The sequence below is a fragment of the Emys orbicularis genome, chromosome 5, assembly GCF_028017835.1.
Source record: "Emys orbicularis isolate rEmyOrb1 chromosome 5, rEmyOrb1.hap1, whole genome shotgun sequence".
Classification (NCBI taxonomy): domain Eukaryota; kingdom Metazoa; phylum Chordata; order Testudines; family Emydidae; genus Emys; species Emys orbicularis.
The window spans coordinates 13,099,662-13,116,829 of NC_088687.1; the positions used below are offsets into that span (position 1 = coordinate 13,099,662).

General features: G+C 43.8%; 1 protein-coding gene across 1 annotated transcript in view; it reads left to right on the forward strand.

Annotated features, from left to right (window-relative positions):
* Window positions 1-8,451: 8,451 nt before the first annotated feature.
* Window positions 8,452-17,168, forward strand: part of ADAMTS3 (ADAM metallopeptidase with thrombospondin type 1 motif 3) — a 187,677-nt gene continuing 178,960 nt past the window's right edge. Inside the window, 2 exon segments of the mRNA XM_065405119.1 lie at window positions 8,452-8,533; window positions 12,567-12,973. Coding sequence (XP_065261191.1) covers window positions 8,452-8,533; window positions 12,567-12,973 — 489 coding nt within the window.

The window sequence follows — 17,168 nt, forward strand, 5'->3', positions numbered from 1 at the left end:
CAATCAGTGTGTTGGTGTTGTATGGGGCAAGTGCAAGGCATTTTCCAGGCAACTATAAAGGTCAAGCGTACTGAACACAACAGCGATTGTTGCGAGAGGGTCTACCACTCTCAGGCCCCAATACTGTGTAGGTGGACCCTTGTACCCACCAGCCTGGGAGCTAGACTGTAATCCTGCAAAGATGCCTAACTTTGCAGACTGAGAGTTCAATAGAATTCACCTTCCATAAGACTCACAATACAGTAGAATTCCATTGAATTCAACAAGACTACCTACTGTGCACAAAGTTAAGCAGGTGTGTAGATCTTTGCAGGGTCTGGGCCCTTGCAGGGCAACCAAAAACAAACAAACAAAAGGCAATGAAAGGGCATCAGAGCATGGAAGAGGCTGGGGGATCTATGATCAACAGGCTGAAAGCTGTTTGCTTTGTAGATTGATTACCTTAAACTAAGTAAGGAAAGGATTTAAGAAGTGACAGAACAATACCAATAAAAATATCCCCTAGGGATAAAAGTGACAGACCAATTCAATAAAATAACTGTTTACACAGGTTTATGTGTCCGTGTAATTAAATACAGGGTAAGGGAGATGTTCTGTTTATCAGTGCATACATTTTATTGGTTGCTCTGTTGCTTTTCAGAAAAATCTCCCTTTTGAGGACAGGTTTGTGATTTGTGTAGCCCGCTCGCACGCGAACAGTGTGTGTGGCAGTGGTGGGTGCAGAACAGGACCCGGGGCCTGCCCCCAGGAGCAGCTCCGCTCCTCAGGGGGGCCAAGGTGCAGGCGTGCGCCCAGAAGTGTCCCCAGGCGGATGCCCGGGCTCCTGCCCGCCCCAGGGAATGCCGGAGAGCCGGGGCAAGCAAGGCGAACCTGCGGCAAAGCCCGCGCGTGCAGCCCGGGGAGGCGGCCGGCTCGCGCCAGGGGAGCCCCTGACGTCGGTGGCGCGCGCGGCGCGGGGGGAGGAGGAGGAGCCCAGCCGGGGGCTGCTGCCGGCAGCTTTATTAGCCCCGCAGGTCGCAAGGCGCGAGGAGCAGGCAGGGCTCGGCGAGCAACCAGCGGCCGCGCGGTGACTCTCCCCCGGCTCCTGTCAGCCCAGCGGCCCCGGCTCTCGCCCGCAGGGAGCCGAGACGGGGAGCGGACCCGCGGGCTGCAGGAGCGCTGGGCTGGCGGTCACCTCCCCTCGCCCGGCCCGGGGTGGGAAGGGAGCGGCGCGGGAGGCACGCTCCGAGCTCCCGTTCGGGGCAACCCCAACTCCCCAGCCAAGGGACCCTGCGCGCGCGTTTTGCTGTGCTGCGCTTTGCGGGATCCTGCCGTGTGTGTTCGGGAGGGATCGGGACTCGTGATGGTTCTCCTGTCACTGCTGTTAGTAGCAGCCTCGCTGGGAGAGGTTAGGACTTCAGCTGATGAACAAGTAAGTGGCTATATTGGCTCCATAGCTTTGTACCCCCCCTCCCCCAGACAGCTGATGCAGTTATTTCTCCCTCTGCTTTTATAGCAGGGGGGAGCTTGGTTGGTTTTTATGCATTTACTTGCACGGACCGACTGTTAAATTGCTTGATTGCTGCCAAAGAGCTCCCTCCAGTTAAATCGCTGTACAGCGTGCTAGCAAAAACTTCATTTATTTCCACCTACACCCGCCACCCCTGGTAACGTTTGGTTGTTTTTATGTAGTTTTTTTTTAATGGACTGGCAGTGAGTGCACGTGTTAAGTTGCTTGATCTCAGCGGAATTATTGCTGCCAAAGCTAGGCGCTTCCCCCATAATTTAAACAGTTATTAGTCTCTCCAGTGAAGTAATATCAGCAGAGAGAGAAGAATAGTACCAACAGCAGCAGAGTTGCTCTGTTGGTTTTGTTATCTGTCACCGTCCCTCTGTCCCGGGCCATGTGGCATCATGAATGAATCTGGAACCTTGTTCTCTCGTCTCCCCCCTTTCATTTTGATCCCTTAAGAAATCCATTCAAAGAGGGGTTTTCTTTTCAAGGCGCTTGTAATTGTCTTCTGGTCTCTTTCATGCCAGTGAGGAAACTCGTGGGCTGCAGAGAGAAATAATTCGGCTTTAGGGGGGAGCGATCCATTATGCACGTGTCAGAAGGAAATTGCTTGCACAATCCTTTTGCTGCAAAGTTTGCTTTGACAGATCCGGGGAGGTGGTGGGAGCGTTTCCTGGCTTTTCCCTTTTCCGTTGCTGGGCCTGTCTCTCCTCTGCCCTCCCCCCCCTTCTTTTTGCAGAGTTCAGTATCCTCTCCTCTGTCCCCAGCAAGGTAAACCCCACACTTGAATGAGTCCTTAGTCTGGCAGCAGCTACCTTGAGTCCCATCCTGCAGCCAGCTGGGAGTTTTGTCATTGACTGCAGCAGGCTGTTCTGTCTGAATCCTGTGAATGTAGCTCTCCCATCTCTGCATGAGCTATTCAGGTTGAACCCTAACTGCCTGTGGGTAGGGAAGGGTAGTTTGCTTTCCTTGGTTTCCCTGGTATCACAACTGTCAGCATACATGCCCGATTATTCCTTCACACGCCCACTCTTCAGGAATCATAGCTTTAATTAATTTTAAGGCCTTTCTTTGGCCACTGGAATTATTTTTTGGCACAGTGTCACAATTTACAGAATGGTTCATTCAGAATTAGGACTTCTTAGCTGCTCTATTTATGTTAAACTTATTATGGAGTCTATTCGTATATTGGTGGGAACAGCTGGTTATTCAGTTAGGGGGAAAATGCCACCTCAGAAAACCAAAAGCAGAAACCTACCAACAGTGCAATACAAACCAAGTGATTTTCCACTTTCCAGAAACACACATTTTGCAGTAACGCATCACATAATAATTAAACTAACAGTTTTGTGTGTATGTGTTTTTTTCCCCCCCTCTGCAGGCTGGTAAAGAAGGAACAATCCAAATAGGTAAGCATCATTTTTTTTTCTGAAAAGGAAAGTGAAATAAATAAGTTCAATAAGTCAGTTTATTTAAACTTCTTTTCTTGAAGAAGACACTATTAGTGCATGTGCAGACTAACAACATTCTCACACTTGAGCAATAGATTCTTCCTTCCAGCAGAAATGTGGAGATCTGCAGTAATATAATTTGTCTTTATGCCCTCTCATTATCACCCTCACACTTCAACAAAATCTACACTTTCCCTTTTAAAAGAACAAAACCAACAAAAGTTAAAAATTGGAGCATGCTTAAACCAGCCGTTTAAATCTCATGGTAAATCAGATATGTGGGATTCTTTTTGTCTGGGTACTTTTTGAATAAAGGAAGGAATACCTACTCAGTTTTGGGAAGGGCAAAACACGTTTTTGGACAGTCTTGATATTGTGTGTAAGTATTTAACATTTTTTTAAAGCTGGAAATATTTTGTTATGATGACAGTGTGGAATACGGGGTGAATAAGAGACCTGAAGAAAAGGTTTCTCCCTCAGTATCCATTGGTCACTTTAAAACCTTACTATCTCTATTACAAATTTAAATCACTTTTTGTTTTTGAACTACTACATTTCTCAAGGGACAGTGGTGGAAAAAAAGAGACTGGAAATTCTGGAACAGATACTCTGCTGGTGCAAATGGGAGCAGTTCCATCGATTTCAGTACAGAATTTGGTCCTCTATCTTTATGGAAGGGAATGTTTCTAGCTAGCAGAATATAGGAATAGGTGTCTGGTCTCTTGGAGTCTCTTCTTGGGTTAGTATTTGACCTGGGGAGTGTAATCTTATGCATTTCTCAGTTTACCCATCTGTGAAAAGGGGTTTATAATACTTTCCTGGGATGTTATGAGGCTTACTTAATGTTTGCGTACAGTGCTTTGAAACTTTCAAGTGAAAGGTGCTATATAGGAGGGTTATGCTTCCACCCCAGCAAACTCTCCCAAATTGAAGTATTAACCTTCTAGTGTGTGCCAGGTGTTCTGAAAGCAAGTTCGAGCACTTTCCTGAATTGTGGAGCTCTTTCTCTTAATTTCAGTTCTGGCACTGAATTCTAGTATGTTGAGGTTAATTTCCACTAGTACCTATGAGTAATGGGAAGTGAGGCACTTATGTGGGTTTACGTTTAATTGGCAAACCCTTCCCCCCCCCCCCCGACTATGTGCTGGCATTTGTGTTTTTGGTTGTTTACATGCAATTTGGATTGTTTTTGAATTTCAGTAACCATAAGCTATATGGAAATGCTGCTCTTAGAAATTATATCGTACTTCAGAAAAAAAATGCGTATCCTGGAAAATAGATCTCTCTCTCTCTCTTTTTTTAATTTTGTCTTTTTCATGGCTCAGTTGCCACGGTTTGGGAATGTTCTTGAGACACCCACAGAGACTAGGGATACGATCTTGGATACATGGGCCGAATCTGTATCCCTATGCATAGCTGGGCATAACTGGGCTGTGTGCTCCATAGGGGATAGGTTAGGATAGAATTCTCCTTTTAATCCAGAGGTTGTAATAGGAGCCTTTGCAGTTGCTGTATTGCTTCCTTAGTAATCTATTACGGATTCACTGGTCCTACTCAGGGCCATCCCTAGGGGGGGTGTGGGGCCTGGGGTGGAAGCGATGAATCCGTCACTTATGAGACCGACCCGTCAGTTAGTTCTGGGACTAACCGCTTTGGCCAATAGCACCGGCCTGCGGGGCCCCCAAACCATGGGGCCCGGAGCGGTCGCCTCGATTCGCCATACCCAAAGGATGGCTCTGGTCCTACTCACAGTCTGCTCCTGTACCCAAACCTGTTTTCACAGCGATATGGCTGGAGCTCCTGTTGAGCATAGCTGCATCGTGCTTGACGTCTTGTGAGAGCTCACTGCAGCCTACTCTCTCCTGCGTAGGAGAACTGCATTGATTTCATTGCCTTCAGGTTCTTTTGTGACTCTTTGCTTGGGCTGGTAGATTTGGCCCATAAGCTTCTCTGATCTTCTGCTTTGGAGGAGGCTTACCAAAAAAGATTGTAAGTGACTCGCTTTACCTACTGCATTTTCCTGAATAGATAGTGTCTTGGTGGGGAAACTCTTTTGCATTTAAAACATATCTAGTAGCTTTTAAAGTGCTGGTTTTTGCCCTAATTTGTACTGAAAGGACATTTTTAAACCATTATTTTTAAAATGTCTTTGGTCCTGTGAAATCTGATTGTTTCTGCTGTTAAATACGTACAGTGAAACCTGTCTTAGAACCCTCTCCAAATAGGTAGCAACCACTTTCAAGTATCATCTTGCAGCTTCCTATACATTTTTTTTTTTTTTTTAAATCTTTAGTCTATGGCTGCCTCTATTAAGCAGCTGATCTTTGCTTGTACCCTGCGTTTAATTGTATAGATGTTTTTTTAAATACATCCACACAGAATGTATAAACATAGTGAGCTGCACTAAATTAATGTATTACATTACTGCGTAACTTAATTCGATGAGCAGGTGCACAATAATTGTCAAGCAGAAATCTTATTGTGAATGATAAGACTATTTCAGATGTTGGAATTAGAAAAGCATTCTTGTGAGATGGTTTTGAAACTCGATTTGGTGCAACATCTCCATTCTGTGTGCTCCAGAATTCCACAATGTGTACGTGCTGAGAATTGACAGTGCTGTTAACGCTACCACTTGAAGGATGCTTTGGTTTCCAACTCTGAAATGACATTGGCAGGCTGCCTTTGGAGAGATTGAACAGCTTGTCTTCTTATCTGGATAAAACAGTTTCACTGGAGGGATGCAAAGGGTTTGTCGTGCTACAGGAACTGTGAAAATACTAGAAAGAATCCTGTATGGCCACTCAGGAAAGGAATACTTGAGTTGCCAATAGCACTGTGTCAAGTTCACAGTACAGGAAATGGGGGCATTGAGGGCAATAATTCACTAGCCACTAAACTTGAGAGCCTCAGTTTTTGTTTACCCAGCTTGAGAAACCTTGAATGTGATTTTTAGAAGTGCTGAACAACCACAGCTCCAATTGAAGCCTGACCCATTTGGGACTCCTGAGAGTATCTTTCTTATTCCATCTTCTGCTTTCACTCACTCAGTCCTTGCTTCTGGCCAAAAAGTGCCAGATACAGCTCCCTCTGAAGCCTGTGTGTGATGGTTCTGACTTGGCTGGACTGGTCAGAAGAGAGCAACCAAAATTGCTTCCTAACTTCTTAGGGCTCTCAACACTTAACACAGGCAAAGGGGAGTAAGACTGAGTCGCTAGTTCGGATCGTATCATTACCCTTCTCAGTGTCAAGAAATACTTTGCTAAACTACTGGAGCAGCCCTCTTTGCCTTTGCCCTTTATAAGGCTTATCACAGTCTCTGTTCTACCGTGATAAAGTGACAGCTGTATTAGGGGTTAACCATTTATTTCCTCTGAAAGTGTAAGACTTCTTAACACTCATTCCCAGTATTTCCCTTGACAAATTGGCTCTGGATGCTCCCACCCTAGATATAGTACAGTATGCAAAATGGCCTGCCCCTTTGTGCCCAACAAGCAGATAATGTGCTGCGCTGGTGCTTTTAGCTTGGAGGGTACTTACTGTACACAAATCCAAGTTTTGTTACAACTATCCTTCTCCTATGATGTGGGTATAGTGTGTGTACTGATAAAATGACCAAATAACTACCTTCTCCAGTATTGGATACTGTCAACTTAGTTAGTATGAAACATACAGTAGTTACGGTGGAAGCAAAGGAGCCACATCTTTGTGGTAAAAGTAACACTGACAGACGTCATGTCATATCCCTGCGGGTTTCCAAGCTGCTACTTCTGCCTTTGAATATTACATGGTAGCTATTGTATTTCATCCTGCAGAGAAGCTATAACTGTCGTGTTATGATAAATTCGTCACTATGAGCTAGATTCTGCCACCCTGACTGGCACGAAATACACCTTACTACTGCTCAAAGTAATCAGTGAAGGGACTCAAGTAGTCCGATACTACTCAAGTGGAAGAACGTGCCCTACAACCTCAGTGCAGATTTAAGTTGGAGGATAGAAGCCCTTGTTTAAACACTTATTTATTGGTAATAATTAGCAAATAGAAACTTCCGAAATATTAAACCAAAAACTTTAAAAACTGGCTACCTTTAATTAGACATCTAAATAACTTGTCCTGATTTCCAGAGGTGCTAAATACTCATTGCCTTTGGTGGAATTTTTAGGCATTCAGCATTTCAGAAAATAGGCACCTAAATAAGTGGACTTATCTGTGTATTTGGTGCTTTACTTTCCCCAGGTTCCAAAATTTGGCCAATACATTCTATTAAAAGAAAAAATCTCCCATAATGATACAATCCCTCTTTCAGATGCAGTTGTGCAAAGAAAGTGTAGGACATTATAATCTTAATTATGGTTAGTTCTAGTAAGGTAAATAATGTCAACTTGTGTGGTTCAGCCGTGCTAAAGCTTTAATATTGTTTAGATTTTAAAAAATATTATGGATATCTTTTTCTTACAGATGCATCCTTTACCTGCTTGTGTTTTGGAACACTTAATAAAAGAATGTGATATTTTTATAAATGATTACTTTTGTCTTAAACAATGTACAATTGTAGCAAAAATTTTGAGGTCAGTTGAAAAATGAGAATTTTTTAAACTTAAATTTCACCTCTTTCTCCTCATGCTTTTCACTGATTATTAGTAAAACTTGGAATTAGCAAAACAGTGCAGCTTTGAAAATGGAGAATTGGGAAAAAAGGACACCTACAGATGGAATAGCATTTCCATAAACTGCAGTCTACAAAAAAGGATGACTGAAGTCAGCAGAGGAGTTTGGATCTCTTCAGTATTTAAGCTTGTCACATTTAATTTTAATTGCCTTTGAACAAAGGAGACTTCCTTTTCCAGTTCAACATTTACAGACCTTGGAATGTCCTTTGCTGATGGCAAAAACGTTAATATGTCTCTTCCCACCCTTCATTCCCACCTCTTTGTGGTCAGTTGGCTGTTCTCATTATTAATGACTGCAACTTGCTTGCCCCCACAAACTGAAATCTGGGAACATTACCATTAAAAAGTACAAAGTAACTTCTCAGATGTGCTGCAAATTCAGGCTTTGATTGTCAGGCTGTAATTTGTGCATTTTGGATATCTGCTTGTGTGAAAAATACACAAATTCTGTTGGGGGTAAAAGTAAGAAATGACCTGTGTTTTATTGATCTGTAAGCGAATTTTAGGTAGAAATGATCCTAAGATGTGAAATTTGGACCTGGATTTTTAGCCCCACTGAAATTTGGGGGATATTAGGATCCAGAGTTTTGATTGGGCCCAGTGACAAAACTTGGAAGTGTTCAGATTTCAACTTCTTTGCTTCCCATTCCCTACCTACTCCAAAAAAACAAACAAATACTCTCAGGGAAAAGTGGAATCTGGGGTTTTGATTTGGTTCCATCTCTAACTCTCAGGATTCAAATTTTAGATCCTTACACAAAATTCCCAGTGATTTTTAAATGGGAGTTTTGCATAAGTAAGGATTACAGGATCAGGCCCTAAAATTGTACGCATAATGGTTAAAAGCATTTTTAATGCTGATGTGACTGTATTGATTATGGGTGAGAGTGAATGCCTCCTTCAGGAAAGATCGCACTGTGAGTTGGTAATTTTAATTGTGGTATGCATAGTAGTTTTCAGCACAATGAGTGGTATGAATGACTAGGCTATTTTCACTAACCTTGACTGCAATATCTCCATAACAGGCTTGAAGAATTTCCATTTCCAAACACCAGCTATTAATATTGTACATTATTTTTCCTGACTGCCTCTACTGTTAGTAATATCAGTTAGAAATTGAGGATGTTAATGCAGAATCAACTCGGCTGCAAAACTAGGTTGAATGTAGCAATTGAGAATTTTCCAATTACATTATCTGTACTGGGTAGTCTGTTTGCATAAATAGGTTCTGGATTATTCATTGGATTGCTATTGGATACAAGAGCCTTTTTACCTCTGTTATTCATTCGAATCTGTTTTAGGTTGAGAATGGATAAGTTTTAATGCATTTAATTAAGTATGTTTATTTAGAGGCTTGTCTGTGGCACACATCGTTATCTGAGCCACTCAATAGATATATCAAACGCTACCAAGAAGGTAGCACTGCCCTCTACCCCCTCTGCCACCCACTTTATAGGAATCGGGACTGGTTAATTCTTTTTGCATTGGCTGTCTTTATTGTGTGATCATTTGAGGAAATTCTGCCTTGAACCAGGTGTGCCTCACAGCATGGTGGTGAGGTTTATGCTCAGACTCATATCCTGCAGCAGTTTGGTCCAGAATTATTGCCCTTGCACAGAGAATGCCCTTCCTTCTACCCTCACAGGAGGAGACCTGGACATCTAATAGCCTGATTCTCCTCTCAGTGACGCTCAGTGCAAATTGAGCGTTAACGCCACTGACTTACCTGGTGTTACACTGGTGTAAAATCAGTATGAAGTGGAGAAATAGCAGGCCCCAGTATGTCCTGGTTGAGGAAATATGGTGGGAAGTAAAGAAACGGAGACCTTCCCTTGGGTAACTTAGCCATAGTCCACTTGAGGTTTAAGTTCAGGATGGTTGGCCATTAGGTGGTTTATTTGAAATAAGTCATAGCTGTCATTTAACTTCCTGCCAGACAGATATCCATATACCAGTAAAAAGCAAGTTTGTTGCCAGTCTTATAGGCGACAAAGGACTGAATGGGAATAGAGGGGGAAAAGTTACCCTTTCCCAACTAAGTAGCTCTTCCAGGAGACTGGTGAGTAACTATGAGGTAGCATGCACTGCCACTGCTTGTCTTGTACCTGTTACAAGACAGGTACAAGACAACACAGGACTTGCATTTCATGGATTGTCATCCTAGCACCCTTTGAGCATTATATTTTACTCCTGCAAATATGTGCATCTAGAACCCAATTTAAAGCCTACAGATCAGATACTTTTGCTGCTTATCAGGTAGGAATTGTGGCTCAAATCCTCTGTTCTGACCAGTGGGGGCAGGTAGGCAAAAGTGGCTTTAACCCACCTTTCCTCTCCCTTCAATCTGGGCATGTTTACCTGGTGGGTGCCTGGGCTAAGTTAGATCTGCCCCAGGACTACTCTGACTTACACAGCTTCAACAGCTAGGCAGCTGGGGTTTTCAGCCATGTATAGCGGCATCCTAATCATGCCTCCTTTCTGCCCTCTGCCTAGGGCAGGGAGCAGTGATGACCTAGAGCCACCAAAGCAGATCCTACACCACCTGAGGATCCCGCCCCCCTCCCCCCATGGAGGTAGAATTCACAGGGTGTTGGATGTGCTGGCTTTACAGTTGCTCTATCACTGGGGCAGGGTCAAGGATCTTGCCTAGCATCTCTCAAAGTTGGTTTTAAGTCACCTTCTCCATTCTCCTGTATCTTCGATCATATTCTACTTCAGGTTTCAGGAGGAGGAAGGGAAAGAGTAGGTCAGTGGGTAAAAAAGGCATTCATTGGAGAGCCACAGAGGGAAAAGTCAGAGCCCATAGGATTCCCGTCTACTCGGCTGTGTTAATACATTGACGTGATGAATCACTGCAGTGGCATCTGCTGGGATGACTCTAGCTAAGAATCCCTCAGGTTTTATTTTTACACTATAAATCAGTTTTCTGAGATTGCCGAGTTACAATACAAAACGTGACACTTTCTTTGGAAAGCTGCAGTGCAAGGAAACAAACTACTTTTGTTTAATGCACATGTAGAACAAACAGGTGGTCGTTTATTTTGGAACTTACACATAAAGAGCATGTATCAGAGGGGTAGCCGTGTTAGTCTGAATCTGTAAAAAGCAACAGAGGGTCCTGTGGCACCTTTAAGACTAACAGAAGAGCATGGAATCTCCTGAGTACTTTGAAATGGAAAAAATTCAGGCCTTTAGTCTCTACTGTGTATGAAGTCTAAATTTTATGGAGGCCATATGCAATTGGGAACATACATTTGCACATACCCAATTTAAGCCCTAGAGTCTTACAGTCAAGATGCCTATCCGAGCATATCTTCATATGTTCACCCAACTTTGAAAAACGGGCCCATGTTCAATTTTTTTTTTTTTTTTTTTTTTTAAGTTTAAACATCCTTGCTACCTCATGAAGGTACTAAACATTTGTGGCTTTTTATACAGATCATTGTAATAATATCTCTGTGTTTAGAATTGAAGTGATGTAATAGGAGGAGTAAATATGATGCATTTAAAGGGCCAACTTCTGGTTGTATTGAAGTCATTGGAAATCTTGCAACTGATGACATCTGTAAGACTGGGCTTTGGCTGAAATTGTTTTCTAAATACATAACATGATGGGCAGTGTTCCATCGAATACATTTTCTCTTTCTGTTTGGATCGCTTCATGTTTATGTACGGGGGGAGAAATAATTCTGTGGTTAAAATTGCTGTGTTAGAATAACAGTAAAGACCTGACTGTGGCATAAAAGGAAGGAAATTCAGGATTGACTTTGAGGTCAAACAGAGTAAATTAGATTCCCTTAGACTAACTAGGCCTGCTTAAACCCATTCTGTCTCTATAAAAGGGAAACTAGGTTGGCATAACTCAAGTTCTGTAAGCAGCTGGTCATTGGGTTCTCTGCTCACCACTGGGTGGCACCTCCTGTTGCAGTATGGCTGCTTCATGGCTCAGCCCTCTGGCCAGGTCACTCTGATTTCCCCTTCTGGGGAAGTCTTTCAGAGTCCTCATGCCCGCTCCCCTGGCTGTGTCATTCCCCAGTGACTCGGGCAGTCTTCCCATTCACTGTACCTACCAATACCACTCTGCAGTGGATGGGAGGGAACCCAGGCCACCCACTACTCTGGGTTCTAGTCCAGGGCCCTACAGTGAGCAGTTAAGGTCTGGGACTTCACCAAACCTACTGCTCTATTCCTTGGACTACTTCCTACTGTGCTGCTTTAAGCTTCTCCATGAGCTTTCCTAGTCAGCACGGTTTCTCCTGGGGCTACTAGGTAAACTCTTCCACATGGGTTCCTATCCCACTTCCTTCTCCCTTTCCTCAAGAAGAGAGAGAGTGTAGGCTTCTTCCCTGCTGCCTCGCTGTGTTGCCAGCCTCCTGGCTTTATAGAAGCCCTGCCTGTTCCCTCACAGGTGAGCTTCCAGCTAATGTAGTGCTTTCCACACAGCCTAAATCTCCTTCTCTTTGCAGCTCAATTGGCTGATTGGGCCCAGCTGGCCTAATTCAACTCTCTCTGGGCCGGTGTGGGGAGCACAACCCATTTTATAGATGTAAATTAAAATACCCCCAACCGTACTTTAATTTATATCTTCTGGCTCCTCTGATAGACTCCTTTGTACATCAGTGGAGTGAATGTAAGTAGTACTAAGGGATCTTAAGTCAGTGTGTAAGGTTCAAACTTGCATCACCTCTGAATTTAGGCCTCAAGTGCATTATTCACCTTATTTCTCCTTGGTTTTCTGGTGTCTACTGCATAATACTAATCATGGAAGAATCTACAATACTTAAATACAATGGATGAGTCCATGACACAGCTGTAAGTGAATTTCTTTGCTCATCATTATTTTGGTGGCTTCCTGTTCTGTAGCTATGTAACTGTTCTCCATTTTTCAAACTTGTTCTTACACTTTCGTTCTAATTTAGGTTTTTTTGTGTGTGTTTGTTTTTTGGACAGATTTACCAAAAATCAGACCGAGGCTGTATGGGCTAGTGACTCCGATCAGCACCAATGCGGATGGAAGCTTTATCTCCAATATTCTCTCCGCAAATCACCAAAGAAGATTAACAAGGGATGTATCCCAAAGCCCCAAACAACTGTATTTTAACATCACAGCTTTTGGAAGGGAATTCCATCTCAGGCTGAGGCCTAACACCCATCTGGTGGCTCCAGAGGCTGTAGTGGAATGGTATGAAGACTCTGTGGAAACTGGAAATGGAACTGAGGCTGGTAACGGAAGTCAGACTAGAAGCGCAACAGAGCGGATATGGAAAAAAGAGCCTCTGTGGACCAATTGTGCATATGTTGGAGACATCACTGATATTCCGGGAGCATCTGTTGCTATTAGCAACTGCGATGGTCTGGTAAGATTTATTCCATGGCATATATGTTTGGATCTTTATCCCTTTTCCACAAAGCTTTAGTTACTGTTAAGTATCCAACAGTTATGATATAATTTGGTTAATTTCATTTTCCAAAATCCATTAGAAATTGCAAACTTGTTTTATGTGGAGTCATTGGGCCTCAAGGCGGAATACCTCCGTTGCTGGACTTATCCCTTATTGACATCACCGTAGGAGAGAGACAAATCAAACCCGCTAGTGTTGTATTTTGGTTTTTGTGATATGTTAAGTTATCATTAGCAGTTTTATAGTCAGTGAGCTTACAAAAATATAAATAAATAGATATCCAAGTCCAATATTATTGTGCATATTTTTGAGATGCAGCAAATTCACACACTGAACCCCCAAAATAACAATGTCAGTTTAAAAATAGGCATGTTTCTTTAGAAAAAAAAAATATACCCCTGTTTTTCTATACTATTCTAACTCTCTTTAAAAGCATCAGTTGGATCACAATACTTCTAGGTGATGTGTCCTGAAGGTACTTTGGCGTGGTTAGACTAAAGTATGTCAAAAAGAACAGGAGTACTTGTGGCACCTTAGAGACTAACAAATTTATTAGAGCATAAGCTTTCGTGGGCTACAGCCCACTTCTTCGGATGCATATAGAGTGGAACATATATTGAGGAGATATATATACACACAAACAGAGAGCAAGACAACTCCCACCTGTTCATGCTCTCTGTATGTGTGTATATATATCTCCTCAATATATGTTCCACTCTATATGCATCCGAAGAAGTGGGATGTAGCCCACGAAAGCTTATGCTCTAATAAATTTGTTAGTCTCTAAGGTGCCACAAGTACTCCTGTTCTTTTTACGGATACAGACTAACACGGCTGCTACTCTGAAACCTGTAAAGTATGTCAGTGTAGATTCAGCAGCGTTGTCTGTAAAGATTGGACATGTAGTCACTGCATATGCAGTTCATTAACTCAGTTCATGTGGCAAAGAAAGCTAATAATACTTATTGCTTCTACTACTTAAAGAGTACAACGTAACATAAACATAATTGCAACTTCCTGGAAGATTAATATAGAGCTTTTATATACTGTTCTTCAAGAGAGAAATGGTATGAGCAGGCCTGCAACACCAGATGTCCCTTCTTTGAAAGAGCTTCCCATCTTGGATGCCAGACACGTAAATGATTTGATCCCATTCTGCCTTAGGTACTAGCCAGCTATGCTCCTCTGTTTCTGGAATGCAACGTGAAGTTGTGCATAGTTTATTTCATGGAAACCCCTCACTGGGTTAATGAACTTTCGTTAATTTAAAGAAAGGAAATATTCATAATTGACGTTTGTTTATAGCTGATATGATCAATTGCTGGTGTTGTGTTTTTTTTTTTATCCAGTTTGGTAATAGTATGCATAACTTACAAAGATACATGCAGACTTTCGAGCCAAGTGTGTGTTTCCATATAAGCATTGGCTATAGTGCTCTCATTATAAATGAGCCGCTGAGGCTGGGAGCTATGTGTTATCAGTAACGCTTCAAGATAATAAATTGGATTAGACAGAGTTAGATTTAGGTGTGTGGCCGCACAGGCAAAGAGAGTAGGGTGACCAGATTTCCCGATTTTATAGGGACAGTCCCGATATTTGGGGCTTTTTCTTATATAGGCGCCAATTACCCCCCACCGCCTGTCCCGATTTTTTTCACACTTGCTGTCTGGTCACCCTAAAAGAGACGTGTTGCTGAAAAGATGCCCTTGCCGAGTGTTGCGTTAATTGGAATGGAGTAGTTGCTGTCCTTGCTAACCTCCACTTGCATAAGCAGAGGAAGGCAGGTAACGTGGGGTCCTAAATGAAAAATTAGGAGGCTAATGGTTTTGTGGCATGATCTCGCCGTTTCCCACAGACTCCAGGAAAGCTCCTCCTAAAGTGTGTGTGTGTTTTTTTGTGGTTTTGGGGGGATGGGCCAAGAAGAAATGCTCTGAATGGTATTTAGCCTTCTAGGTAACCTAGGGAGGGGCGTGGATAACTGCACCTAAAGTGCCACCGCTTGGAGCAGTACTAACTCAGGCCACATGCCTGCATCTCTCTCTCTCTCTCTCTCCCTGGGATCCTGTAGAGGGGTGAGTGGCCTTCCAAGGTGGAGCTGGTCAGAGATTCCCACTGAGCAGACACCTTCAGTATCTACCTTTGGGATCCTGGAAAGCTATGTAGTAGGGAGTCCATATGTTCTGATGCTTCTGTAGTCCTCCTTCCTAAACTCATTCCTCGTGAGTGGGGAAATTCAAGTGAACTCTGCAAAATTCCTTTTCTGGGCCCGCTCAGAAACCCTTCCCACGTATGTCTATGTGGGATGGCACAGTTTGGTCCATGTTGTGAATATAGGGGCAAATCCTTTTTCCATTGGGGTCAATGGAATTTTGCTATAGAGTTTAATGGGATTAAAATTAGGCCCTACAAGCTATAGTATTCAATCCATGTTTGAAATCTGACTGAGAAAGTAGTTTTTAGCTTTCGAATACAGAACTGAAATATGAAGCCCTGAAGGCCTACATTGAGACATTCCAGTAAAGCAGGCGGTGAAGTGTGGATTAATTCATTACATAAATCTGTGTGTGTTCGGACTTTTTTATTACTAGTAACTAATAACAAAAAAAAAATCTAATTATAGTATAAAAAATGGAGGGCAATGCTAATTCAGTATAGAACAGGGGAATTGTATCCCTGATGTGAGGTACATGCTGCACAGAGCATGTGAAAGTAACTCTTTCTACTGTGCTTCCTTGTTGTTATCCCTTTTTTTGACACTCCCCTCATTTTGATAATTTATTGTCAGTACTGGCTCATGTTCCCCTCGGCTTGCCTCATTTGCTTGTGCTGTCTATTAAAACCCTTGGGAACTAGATCCTGGCCTCCCCACCAGCTGTTTTGCTCTACTCTACAAAGCAGGCTTCACCAGCTACCTAGGGACTCCCTCTGTGTAAGGGGAATCTCTGGGTATCTTAGGGTCAATATAGTTGCTTTGCCACTCCCGGTCCCTGGCCTCCAGAAAGGAGTTATCACTTAGGGCAGGGGCGGGCAAACTTTTTGGCCTGAGGGCTGCATTGGTTAGGGGAGGCTGTGCCTGGCCCCTGCCCCCTATCCGACCCCCCCCCATTCCCTGTCCCCTGACCACCCCCGGAACCCCCACCCCAACTGCCCCCCACCGCCCTATCCAACCCCTCCTCTCATTCCTGACTGCCCCCCCCCGGGACCCCTGCCCCATCCAACCCCCCCTTCTCCCTGACCGCTCCCAGAACCCCTGCCCCCATTCAACCCCCTCATTCCCTGCCCTCTGACCGCCCCGTCCCCTATCCACACCCTGCCCCCTGACCACCACCCCGAACTCCCCTGCCCTTGATCCAACCCCACCTGCCCCCTTACTGCGCTGCCTGGAGCACCGGTGGCTGGTGGTGCTACAGCTGCGCCACTCAGAGCACCAGGACAGGCAGCGGCGCTGCCTGGCTGGAGCCAGCCACGCCACCGCGCAGCTCAGAGCACCAGGTCAGGCCGGGCTCTGCAGCTGCGTTGCCCTGCCGCCCAGAGCATTGCGCGGAGCGCTGAGGCTGCAGGTGAGGGGAACAGCGGGGAAGGGGCCGGGGGTAGCCTCCCAGGGCAGGAGGACGGGGGCCGGGCAGGAGGGTCTTGCAGGCCGGATGTGGCCTGTGGGCTGTAGTTTGCCCACCTCTGGCTTAGGGGGAAAAAAATGAATCACTGTGGTAACAATTCACTGACTGTAGCTTATAAGGTAAGTTTGATATCATGAGTAACTAGAATGGAATACGTGGCTTGCTACCAGTCAATGAACGTCCTGGCAAATGTTTGTTTTGTGAGTAAGTAATCTGAAATAAGGAGGTTTTTAATAAAAACTTCAATATAAATTGTAAGATACCTGCTGGTAGTTGGGCACGTTCTGTATTTCATTAAATTGTACTTGTATATACATTACTAGAATTTATATTGGCTTATTACCAGGTTTCGGAGTTGGCAGTAAGGTTGTATTGCTGTCGAGAAAATAATGTGGCCAAATTGTGCTCTGTTACATTGACATCAATGTATAGAGAACTCTGGATTTAAACTGGTGAACTGAAAGCAGAACTTTGCCTCTGGACTTCTCCTGCGTCTGAATTTGCATTTTAAAAAAACTGACAAATTATCAGAA